The sequence below is a fragment of the Erpetoichthys calabaricus genome, chromosome 17, assembly GCF_900747795.2.
Source record: "Erpetoichthys calabaricus chromosome 17, fErpCal1.3, whole genome shotgun sequence".
NCBI lineage: Eukaryota > Metazoa > Chordata > Cladistia > Polypteriformes > Polypteridae > Erpetoichthys > Erpetoichthys calabaricus.
In genome coordinates this window covers 6,579,756-6,592,583 of record NC_041410.2, presented here as the reverse complement: position 1 = coordinate 6,592,583, position 12,828 = coordinate 6,579,756, and the positions used below count along the sequence as shown (strand labels likewise).

At 39.5% G+C, this 12,828-nt stretch overlaps 1 protein-coding gene across 9 annotated transcripts in view; it reads right to left on the bottom strand.

Moving 5' to 3' along the window:
- cc2d1a (coiled-coil and C2 domain containing 1A) overlaps positions 1–12,828 on the bottom strand; it is a 96,773-nt gene that overhangs the window by 35,206 nt on the left and 48,739 nt on the right. For all 9 annotated transcript variants that reach the window (XR_007933773.1, XR_007933774.1, XR_007933775.1 and 6 more), the window contains exons 8-14: positions 11,970–12,042; positions 9,955–10,038; positions 8,099–8,229; positions 6,128–6,200; positions 4,643–4,779; positions 500–620; positions 1–122 (exon numbers count right to left, since the gene is read on the bottom strand). The exon at positions 1–122 is cut by the window's left edge and continues 51 nt beyond it. Coding sequence is in view for 2 of the 9 variants with exons in the window: in XM_028822562.2 (XP_028678395.2) it covers positions 1–122; positions 500–620; positions 4,643–4,779; positions 6,128–6,200; positions 8,099–8,229; positions 9,955–10,038; positions 11,970–12,042 (741 nt within the window). In the remaining 7 variants the exon portion in view is untranslated. The remainder of the gene's footprint in view (positions 123–499; positions 621–4,642; positions 4,780–6,127; positions 6,201–8,098; positions 8,230–9,954; positions 10,039–11,969; positions 12,043–12,828) is intronic.

The following is a 12,828-nucleotide window of genomic DNA, read 5'->3' as shown; positions in this document are numbered from 1 at the left end:
GAGTCCCTTGGCGTTTCGCAAGTGCTGCTTTGCACCTTCCAGGTCATTCTTCTGTTTAGATCGCAGTGCTGCCTGCATCAACTGCTTTTTACGACCCTCAAGGAACTCTAGCTGTTGCTGGGCTGAAATAAGTACAGAATTTGATCAGGTACTTAAAAATGAACTTAAAAAAAAGGGGTAAAATACACAGTATGTGTCCTGTCAAAGTCAGGATTTTGTTTTATTCAAGCATGGGAATCCACGTGGTTAATTCAACTTTCCTAAAGCATGTTCTAACAATTCACTACTTCTCAGGCAAGAAATGATTAGCCAACAATGATTAGTCCCACTTTCACCCCCTATTGCCAGTCACATATGAGGTTACAATGTTAACGTAACAAGTAGAAACAAGAACTCATTACTCTGGAATGAAAGCCACCAATGGCCTACATGCTGAACCACATGGAGCTACACTTCAAAAAGTAAAACCAGAAACATTTTAATATTAAAAAATAGTCACCTTTTGTGCCGAGCTTCAGAGTAGGTTTAGCATTTCCTTGCCCAACAGCAGGTGCTCCTCCTTTGGACTGGACTGGCTGAGCTGACCCAGGTGACTTTGCTGTAACGGGATGACCAGCGGGCTAAATAACCAAAACAACAACATTTATTTCTGTAGCACATCTTCATACAACGAATGTTGCTCAAAGTGCTTTACATGATGTCAAAGCGAAAGTTCCAAGAAAAGAAGATGATTACATAAGAACATTAACGAATCAGTAACAAAGAAAAAAAAATCATATGACCATATAAAACAGAAGTATAATTAGTAGAAGGGTAATGTCCGTATATACAATATCATAATGTAATTCCCTAATGATGAGTCCAGTGAACAGGTCAGATGACTGGGAGGACAGAAAAAAGAAAAATTCTAGTTAAGCTGGAGAAAACAAAAACAAAATCTGCAAGGGTTCTAAGGGCAAAATACCACACAGGCCAAAAGAACAAAATAAAAAATATCAAGAAATAAATAAATCCAGGCCCAGAAGTCAACAATTGGTAACCAAAGTGATTTATAAAAGTGCCATGTATTTACAGATTTGGCCAAAAATATTGGTTACTTTACACTTTATTCAAGTAATGCACTATTCTTCCTGAAAAGCACCAAAATGAAAAGATCTTTTGTCGCCCATACATCCATTTAGATAAACACAAACAAAAAATGCTCAAAAGAGCAAAAATGTATTGCAGTTCTAAGGTGAAGAAGTCCCAATCCACTATTCAGAAACCGATATCTAAAAACAGAAGCAAATGTAATCAACACCTTATAAAATACACACATGGTGTAACATTCGGGTTTCTTTCGAGGACTTAGTTAACTAATATGAAAGTTGGAGCATTTCAGATTTTTTGGTTAATTCTTCAAACAGGACATTCTCACATTTTTGTTTAATGCATATTTTTGCAACAGGGAGTCAACTTCAAAAATAACGGTGATAATAGAATATGACACTGAGGACTTTCAGCCAATGAGTTATTCAGCAGAAATGTGTCAAGAAATGTGATGGGGCCTCCTTTATACCAACAGCCATAGGCATGTATAGAGCCTCACTGGGATTGGGACTGCCAAGTCAGAAGTTTTCTTTGTTTGTGTTTAGTCATTCTAGTATGTGTTCAGACCATAGTGTGTGTAAATATTTATCTATTTATTGAGCTTCTGTAAAAAAATTAAATTTCCGCCTAAAAAGAAAGAAAGTTTGTTCCATTATTTGTTCTTTCCATACGTGTTAGTAGACATGGTCGGATAAATGGGAAGGGGTGGCATCAGGTAAGGCATCCAGCCGTAAAAGCATGCCGAAACCTCGACTGAAGAAGTCTGGTCAAAAAACAAAAGTGACCCCACAGAAACTGGAAATAGCTAAAGGAAGAAAAAGAAGAGGAAGATGAAGAAGAGGAAGTAGAAATAGACTCCATGCTACACACCTGCTTTTCAACAGCTCTTTACAATGTCATGTAGTTCAATACGGAGCACAAATAGGTTTATGGGGGCTCAATAGCTTTCATGTACAGAACATTTCAAATCAGGTGATGTGAAAATGGCATCAATTGAAAGCCTCTGACTAAATATATTTTTTTAATAACAAAAGGGATTCTAAAAAAGACAAAATACAGGTAGTACAGCCATGAGGTGGTTCATAGGCTCATAATGCACAGTTTTCTTAAACCAAGGTTCTTGACTGATTCTGGGTTGTGAGTTGCCAGCTTTTGGGTTGTGATATTGAGTCGTGAATCAACACTGTATTTATTAGGAATGGGTTGCGCACAGTTTGCAAGAGTCTTGCGATGGGTCGCCATGGGCAGTTTAAGCAAATGAGATAGCCCCTCCATGACTGATGGTGGAGATTCTCCAAATCTGGCGAGGATTTTTGTCAGCAGCAAGAACACAGGAAAAAAAAAGGACATGTACTTCAGGCTATGTTTCTAGAGTGATGCTCATAGAACTTCGTTTCTCTTCCACTCATGTCCAAATATGCAACCCTTCTTGTGTGTGTGTTTCTCTATAAGTGCTTTGTGCCTCCTCTGCAGTTTGACTAACTTGTACTGGGGATCCAATAAGCAGTCAGCTGAGTAAAAGAGGAGAATATACACAATATACAGTGAATGTAACCACTTTCAAAGTAAAACTGAAACAGTAACTTGTCCTTTAAGTCACACAGAATGTTTCTCCGTGTTAAGGTAGACAAGTTCACAAATTCACCAATACTTTTCAACAGGGGGTTTTAAAATTTCAAAACCTTTTGGAGACATCTCCACAAAAATGGAACTATCTTGCCAAATTTCCTTTAAGAATAAGTGTACCATATTTCAATAAGGGTGGCACAGTGGGTAGCGCTGCTGCCTCTCAGTTAGGAGACCCGGGTTCGGTTCCCGGGTCCTCCATGCGTGGAGTTTGCATGTTCTCCCTGTGTTCCTCCGGGTGCTCCGGTTTCCTCCCACAGTCCAAAGACAAGCAGGTTAGGTGCATTGGCGATTCTAAATTGTCCCTAGTGTGTGCTTAGGGTTGTGTGTGTGTGTGTGTGTGTGTGTGCTGGGATTGGCTCCTGCAGACTCCCGTGACCCTGTAGTTAGGATATAACATGTTGGATGATGGATGGATATTTCAATAAGGTTGCTCCACTGAGTGCTGAGTTGCTTCATGCAGACAGACTGACATGGCTATCGCAATAGGTGCTCCATGCATTACATGCCAATTGCACTTAAAAAACCAGCAGAAGAATACTCGCAAAACACTCGGAAAACCCACAAAAAAAAAAGCAAACGCTCAGGGAGACAACCCCTTAATAGTAATGTATGGGTGGTCTGCCTCTTGGGATTCCACTCACAAAATACAAGGAACAAATCTGCAGAACAATCTGCAGAACAAAGTTAACAGAAAAAAACATACATTGAAATAAAACTACGACACATAAAAAAACAACAACATTTATTTCTATAGCACATTTTCATACAAAAAGTAGCTCAAAGTGCTTTACATAATGAAGAAAAGACAAATAAAAGACAAAATAAGAAATTAAAATAAGACAACATTAGTTAACATAAAAAAGGAGTAAGGTCCGATGGCCAGGGTGGACAGAAAAAACAAAAAAAAAACTCCAGAAAGCTGGAGAAGAAAATAAAATCTGTAGGGGTTCCAGGCCACGATAAAAGGAACATAACAAAACATAATATTGTAGCTACTGAAATAATGTGTTGGTGATGAACAGAGAGAGAAAAAGATTAGAGGAAGCTAAAAGGAGTAGAGGAGTAGGAGAGCAAGGAATAGAGAAAGATAAAATGGAGAAGAGTGCAAAAGCAACTGAGACCCAAAGAGCTGTGACATTCCCAGAATGTGTAGAGAAAAGTACCCAGTGCATTAAAGGAACACTGGTGACAGAATGGATCAGGAGCTAAACCCATTTAACTTGATATTTGGTAATTTAATATTGTTATGTCTGCATGTAGGCCCTCCAACCTGCAGTGGAAAAACTTGGGGGTTGGTGGCAGAATTGGCACTCCAGCCACCGTAAAAAAACTCACACTGTTCCACTCCGTCTGAACTAGTGTGGTGAAGAGGTGTCACCCGTTGCATGGCTGTACTCGGGTCCTACTCGCTCGGGTGTTGTGTGGTGGGTGCGGCAATGGGCGGAGCAGTGGCTCTGAGGCTAAGGATCTGCGCTGGTATCCCAAAGGTTGCCGGTTCGAATCCCCATCACTGCCCTTAACCTTCAATTGCTCGAAGGGCGCTGTACAATGGCTGACCCTGCACTCTGACCCCTAAGGGGTATGCGAAAATTAACAAATTCCTAATACGAGAAATTGTATAAGGCGAAATAAAGAACAAAAAAAAAAAAAAAAAAACAATGCACTGTATCTGCGCCTGCTCCTAACCTCTCCCTCTTCCACTATGTCTCAATGTCAAATTGCAAATTAATATTCACTAAAATAAGACAGGATTAACATGTCCCTTTTTTGAGCCTAAATGTGTTAAAACAGAAGAATAACGACACTTTGTATGTTGAATTTCTCTAGAGCATCAATTTGTTTACCTTTAAATAGAAAATACAATTGTACAAATGGTGCACTGTACCAGACCCCTACTCTCCCAAACAAATGACACTGTTCCTACCTTCCCTGTCTCTTGAATACCATCTTCATCCTCCTCCCCATCTTCAGGTTGATTAGCCAGTTTCATGGCCGTCTCCAACACCCCCATTATGCTCTGATCTCCTCCTGAACCATCTGTGCCTTGGATGGGCGGGAATCCTGGAAAATAATTACTGGCATGAACATCATGTTTACAAGCAGCACAACAAACTGTATTTGTTTATAGTAATAAGCAAAAGAAAAATGATCTACTCTTCAAAAATGATTTGGAAGTCAGCAATTCCTAGTATTATTGATTAATTTTATTACCGTAACCACAGAAGCTGCTTGAAATAGTTCATATAAAAATGAAATAGAGTAGACTTTCCTCTTACACAAGGGTTACATTTCCACGCTCCAATTATAGTGAAAATTCGGAAATGGTGAAATGTCGTTAGACAATCCTTTGCACTGTTCCTAAAATGGATGTAATCGTGGTTTAACTTTTACCCATTACTATGTATTTTATGAATATGCCATGAATTAAGAGTCTTCACAAAAGGAAGGATGGGTGTTAGGTCTTCAAAATAAGCTAATAAGCAAGACCAAAAAAAAAGGCTGGCCTGAATTCAGCCAAGCCCCAAATACTACCTTACTGGTTTCAGCTGTAACAGGCCCGGCCCCAAAAATGTTGTTTTTTTTTTTTTTTACATCCAGACATGAGAAGATCCAGAGCACAAGTAAGACAGATCAATTTATGTAGCACGAGAGAAAGAAGGAAAGCTCGAGGGAGTAGAGCAGGACAGAGAACTCTTTAATTTGCACACCACCTCATTCTGGGTTGAGTGCAGACAGCACAAGAGTATGCAGAGGAGCACATCTTGCTTCTTGTCGCCACATTGTAGATGACGCCATTTTAGTGTACATCAAGCCTGCCTTTCGCTCTTCCTTGCAAATCCACGGGCAGCAGTGAGTGTGAGAGAATGAGATCAGTATGGGGCATTTATCCCAGTCACACATGCGCCACAGTGAATGAATCATAGTGCCAAGGTATGTGAGACTCGTTTTGCACTGGTGGGGATGTGAGTGAATGTGGGTACCCACTGGGTGTGTCATTCCTTCTGGCACTGCTGTCTGAAAGTGCAAAAACATTTCAGTTATGCAGCTGTGACTAAGACTGATGAACAGGCTGACGGGCTCCACTTACACAATTTAAGAATACAATAAAACACATCACTCTGAAATGTATGTTATTTCAATTGATGCCCTCTTTTTCTTCCATTTTCTGTTTCAATTTTGTCAGCAACTTGCATAACTTGAGGGTCTACTGTACTGTATTAATTCAAACACAAAATGAACAACAGTCCACACCATTCCCCAACAGTTCTCAGATAACAAGTTTAACAAAAACACACTTAGACACTGCAGATGAAATCTTACATTTTTCTTATACATTACACTTATTTTACACAAACAATGTTTCTTTAAAGAAAATTTCAAAACTGAATCCCAAGAGAAGAAAACATACCTGGTGGCACTGGGAGTTCCGACAGATTGACTGATCTTCCTGCTTTGTGAGCCCGAATGGCATCTTGATATTGCTGGAGAAAATAAATAAAATCTTATATAAGAAGTCATAAAACTGTGTGTGTTCCTAAAGTAACAGAAAACTAAAACAGAAAAAAAAGTAAGAAAAGGCACTATACGACAGACAGACAGACAGACAGACAGATAGACAGAAAAGGCATTATATAATAGACTAGCCAACCCACGGCGTAGCATACGCCGCATAATTATTTATTAATGGGTGAACACTTCCTGAAAGACACAGTTGTCCAAATGGGGTGGGTTTGAGGATATGACTGTAAGTAAATGAAAATACAATTGTCCATGACTGAAAACTGGTCTTGGCAGATACAGGCATATCTTTTTGAAAGTTTGACCCTGTGCCTTATTAATTGTCATTGCGAAGGCCAATCTAACAGGAAATTGTCTGCGTGTAAAAGTAAAAGGTAAATTTGAATCTGATGGGATCAGGGATATCCAGGGAATAAGGACAGTTTGTGAGGTAGCAGCTGTGATAGTCTTACACTCCAGTACATTAGACAGAAAGTCTAGTGCCATTACAGAGACGGGCACATGAGCAGGCAGTAAGCATGCCTCGAGAGTGAGGGTGGACGCAGGAGGAGGGTTAGAGTTGGCGGGCAGGGCTCTGTCTTGCTTGCATCTTGCTTGCCATGGTCTTAGTGAATTATATATATATATATATATATATATATATATATATATATATACAGTCAACCCTTGATATACGACCAGCCTGACATGCGAACAACTTGATTAACGACCAAAATTTTTATTTTGATTTACGACCAACATCTTGCGTTACAACCTGAATGCGGTCACGTGTATCCGCTTGCGCGATTGTAAACAAACAGCCAAGAGCGTTCATAAGCGTCAGTCGGAGTCCAGATACATGTGTTTGTGGACATAATTTCGGTCAGTGCAGTGATTTATATAATTTATTTCGATAATTGCTAAGGAAGGAAGAGAAGGTAACGAAGGTAAAGAAAGTGATCACAATCGAAACGAAGAAGGAAATTGTGCGGAAATATGACAGTGGTGTTCGTGTGACCGATCTCACTAATATGTACAGCATGTCGAAATCCACCATCTTGACAATTTTACAAAGAAAAGATTAGTATAAGGAGGCTCCTTCCAAACAATAACCACCTTCCATTTCATTCTCCTCCTCCTCCCTTCCAGCATCCCAAAGATGTCAAATTAAATGGTGAGTACAGTATGAAATTGTTGTTTCTGGTAGGCTAGGCACTTTTTATAACTTTTTGGTTAGTACATTAGAAAAATTATTGGTGTTTTGGTAAATTATGCACATTATACAACCCTTTTTTATTATGAAAAGGTTAAGTAAGTGTTGCTGTGGGAGGTTCGGAACGCATTATGGGTATTTCCATTATTTCTTATGGGAAAAATAGTCTTGACTTACAACCAACTTGAGTTACAACCAGCCCTCGCGAACGAATTGAGTTCGTAAGGCAAGGGTCCACTGCGTATATATATATATATATATATATATATATATATATATATATATATATATATATATATATATATATATAGACAGACAGACAGACAGACAGACAGACAGACAGACAGACAGACAGACAGACAGACAGACAGACAGACAGATAGATAGATAGATAGATAGATAGATAGATAGATAGATAGATAGATATGAGAAAGAAACGGGAAAGGTCATGAAAATTTACAGCAGCCATAAAACATCCCAAATCCAAACAAACCCAAGCACAAAGCACTCTGATATTGAGACAGTTTGGCTCTTCTTTGTTTATTTGGATTATGCTGCCCATTCTCTTGCATTATTAGATAAGCAACATAATCTGGAAAATTATGAGACATTTTAGAAAATGTACTGAAGCTTTCAGTAAGATAGAGAAACAATACCCTTGCACCTCACCTTGATGATACGCTCATGCATTCGAGCCTTGCGGTCGTCTCCTTTGGCTTTAGCTTGAGCAGCTGCACTTTGGTACCTTTCCATTCTTTGCTGCAAGGCCTCAGTCACATTGTGAGGGGCAGGGGGAAGTGCTACAGAGATTGGATAATTAAAACAGTTAAGACTATGCTTCACTTAAACATGCAAAATGTCAGTAGTCCAGCCATTCAAGAGTAAAGCAATCCATGGAGTCAGGAATGACATTGTACTTACTGATAATCCACGAAAACAGAACGGCCTCACATCGTTTAAGAGCAACTTCACACTAGCCCCAGGAAGGTACCTGTACCTTTTCACCATCCTCTACATAAATTTGTTCACCTTCATTTACTTTTTTTGCAGGAAGAAAAATATTTTGCATGTAGTAAAGTGTTATCACATTTGTGTGCAAGTTAAAGACTGTCTGGCACAAGTGTTGCCAGGTCCATGATTTTCTCGCCCAGTTGGGTTATTTTTGATTGTCGTCCGCAGTAAAAAATGGGCTTTTGTGACTGTGTTTTTTTTTTAGCTACCTGTTTTCAAAATAATGTGGTATTTTGGGCTATTCTTCAAACCCTAACACATGTTTACCATATTTTACATCTGTCTTGCACCCATCCTGCTACGATTTGCACTTGTTTATGATCTTTACTGTTTTGAAATCTCTGAGGGTGACAACCCCTCCTCTCCATTTTGTATCATAGTACACACCCATTCTATCACTCTGAAATATCTCTGAAAGGATTTGGGCTAATTCGCTATTTTTCAGCTGTCCTTGGGCTATACATTTTTTAAGGATCCTGTCTGGCACAGACCCCTTAGCTTTTCTCAGTGAAAGCAAATGGGTCAATGGACAGAATGCTGGTTGTCCAAACACAAAGAAAGTGCATAAAGATATGTAAAAAAATTAAGTACATGCCATGAAATGGTTTTCCTTTTTTAACATATGTGGTCTATCAAAATTTGATCTTCACTTAAACAACATCTGTAGATGAAGGTGATGTAATATAAAAAAAAAAACATGCTACATTTACATTTTGTAGTCCATTGCATATTTTACAGGGTGAGTCAAAATTATGTTAACATTTGAATGGCAGAAACAATTTATTCACAAAACATACTTCATATGTGCAAAATGATTTACAGGAATGTCTTAACCTGTTCACCATCATGTTCAACACATAAAAACCATCGAGCAACAGTACCATTTAAAGCCCGGACACACATTTTACAAGGAATAGATGATCCCACAGTCCATATTTGTCTTTAACACCCACTGCACGCCCAACCTACCAGGAAAGGGGTCTCTCTTTGAACTGCCTTTCCCAAGGTTTCTTCCATTTTTTTTCCCTAAGACATAGGGCCTGTTAAAGCCCATTGCGGCACTTCTTGTGTGATTTTGGGCTACACAAAAATGTATTGCATTCTGTCCTTCAGGTCATTGATATCACGGACTTTCCTGCTAAACACATGCTCCTTCACCATACCCCATAACCAGAAATCACAAGGTATCACAGGGCCCCCAATACAACCAGGGCGGTCGCCCCCTCGTGGTCTGGAGGAGGCATGAGCCCTCTTCCTGTCTCCCCGGGCATCCCGGCTGGGTAGGAACCCCAGCCGGGTGCCACACCATGTATATGGTGTGTAACTACCTCCTGCACTCATGCATATTTTATACTGATGCCATCAGTTTTATTTTAGTGTCATATAAAGCACTGAGATTTCTAATCTTCAAAATAAAAAAATAAAAAAACCCTTTTGTTTTTAATGTACAGATATAGCACTGGCTATTATCTAAGATCCAATTTTAATAATGCAGTGGCGTCATCCTAATTTACCTGTTTCTGTAGCTTGTAGTGTGGGAGAAGACGCTGGAGGTGTAGGCTGAGTGACTGGCACAGACCTGGTCATCACCAGCTCACCTGAAGGAAGAAAAGGGACACAAAATTTAGCAGCACTCAATTTCACTTTTTCATTAATTAAAAACCATTAAAATAATTACACGTTATATAAAACATACCCAGCTACTAATCACAGAACAATTGTGACAAGATCAGGCTATGCAAGCCATCACATTCACTGAGGTTCTCCAAAATAACATCATGTAGCGATTTAAGGGTCCCTAAAGTCTCGCTCTCTACCCTAATACTTATTTCACATGTCTTTGGTCCTTTGTGCAAAGAAAAACTTTTCAAACTTTGTGTGAAATTTGCCCTTAACGAGTTTCCAACCATGCCCCCACGTTCATTTTAAAGTAACAAAATCCATTTTAAAATAAGGAAATGGAGTTTAGGAAACCTGCAGAATATTTTTGCTTTTTTTTTTTTTTTTTTCCCAAAATCCAATTATGCCAGTGGTTCCCAACCTCTTCAATGCAAACCCCCCAACCCCAATAAAACGTTTGATTTACACTCACCTTAATGGCAAAATTAATATCACCTTTGAAGATGAAGTCAAATTTCCCTTTTTTTGAACCACAACCTGAACCACATACACTACTGTGGGTGAACAAATTGAACTCAACAAAAAAATTTGGACGTGAGCGTCGGTAGGCTTTATGTCCTCAGAACCAAGTTACCTGAAGTACTGTATGACATTTCAGTAATTATTTACCACTCTGATGTTGATCTTCCTGATCATAAAATAGGTCATTACGTTAGCAATTGATGAGAAGATTTCATAATTAATTGCTGAATTACGGTATTTGAGGGTTCCTCGAGTGCCTCTTTCTCTTGCACGATTTGGCACCAAAACTAATCAGCACATCATCATAACAAGTTTCAAGTTTGGTATTTTTCCATCCAGCCATTTTAGCTCTAGACCGTCCTCAAGAAACTGTGACACAAAGACAGACGCACACCCATCATCGAGATATCGATGTTTTCGGTATCAGGGGACCCTAAAATGCGGAGATTCGTCGAAAACCGGAGATGGAAATTTTTGACAAATCTAAAGCTTTCGCTCCTCCCCCATAGACGATAGGTTACAGTGGGGGAGAGTGCCTCAAGTGCAGAAAATGTACATATAAATTGAGCAATTTACCGTTATAAAACTCAATAATCTTGTAAAGGTGTCCCCTGTGAAGCTTAACATAAACAATTGACAATCGGGCAACTGGGGTACCCCAAAAAGCATCAAGCACCGTGAGGAAATAACACATGATCAACGAACGAGGGATTTGGGTGAACTGAATTGGAGACCCCCCTGAAGCAACAGGCGCATTGCTAAGCAATGAAACACAGTCGGCAAGTTTTGCCCAAATGATAACACTGGCACTGTAGTTCAAAAACAAATGTGCCACACAGTTAAAATTGCTACGCTACTGCCAGGACCACCAACAGGCGAGATGGGTTAAATTTAAGCAGCAGGTGTTGCATCCAATTCAGTCCCCCTTCTCCCCCACTGGTAAAACATGTCAATGAGACCTCAAAGTCAATGATGCTTCATGATCAGGGCTTGCACAGAAATCAATACTAGATCTTGCACTACAATACATATCACTATAAAATCCAAATTCCAAATTAAAAAAAAAACAAAGTTATTTGCCTTTACAAACGCTTCACCCACAGCATGTAACACGCAACAACGTGCATTTCTGCGGCTCATTCAGAGGTGACAATTGCCTGCACAATGCTTGATTCTTTTCATATTGTACAATGGCCTACAAATGATGGCACACTGCAAGACACTGATTGCACCACAAAACTAAAATTTTGGCAAATCGTGATACAGCCTTGTTCTTTACCGCACCCCAGGTCGGGAACCCTTGAACTAGACCAACCCATTGGTAAGCTTACAACAGTATATAATGAAGGAATTTATCATGGCATCAGAATCTGTTTCAGATACTCACCAGGAGGAGGTGCTATATTATTGATGTCTATGGGTTCTCCTTTATCCAGAGATTCAAGCACTGGGTCAAATTTCTGCAAATGAACAAAACGTTTTGTATCAAAAACATCTAGTAGTATCCAAGCCATACAATTGACATGTGAAGGGTGTTTGATAGCACAATGAATGAGAAGGTTGCCTTCTTGGTGGAGCCTGCAATGTTCTTCCTCTGCTTTTTTGACTTTTCTCCCACTGTCCAAAAGATACCCAAGTACTCTACTGCCATGTCACACTTCAGAAGTAATTTGGTGCAAACATGCGCGAGTGCTTGTACGCACGCAGTTATAGAAGGAAATCTGATTCTGTGTGGTCTTCTGTGTTGAGCCTGCTGACCTAAACCTTGGCTGAGTGGGTTTGTGAATAGATGGATGAATAGATGGTCTGCTGTCTGTAGGTCCTTGTGTATGTCAGACAATGCCAGAACTGAAATAATGTATTTGAGTTCACTTGTTACAAAAGAAGGGGAAGGCCCAGATGCACAAATGCATTAGGGAATAAGGACATCAGAGTGTGTGAATTAAGAAACAAAATGCCTTTACAGTGCCTCAGTTGGCTTCTTCATTAAATATATGCCAAATACTAGTGTCATCTTTTCTTTCTTTCTTCTTCTTTTGATTGATCCCATATTAAGGGCCATGGTGGATCATATGTCTCTATCTATCCTTGTCATTTACATTATCTTCTGCCACAACAACTGCTTTCATGTCCTCCTTCACCACATTCATAAGCCTCCTCTTTGGCCTTCCTCTTTCCCACTTGCCCAGCGGTTCCATTCTCAACATTCTTTTCCCAATGTACCCCTCATCTCCCCTATAGCACAT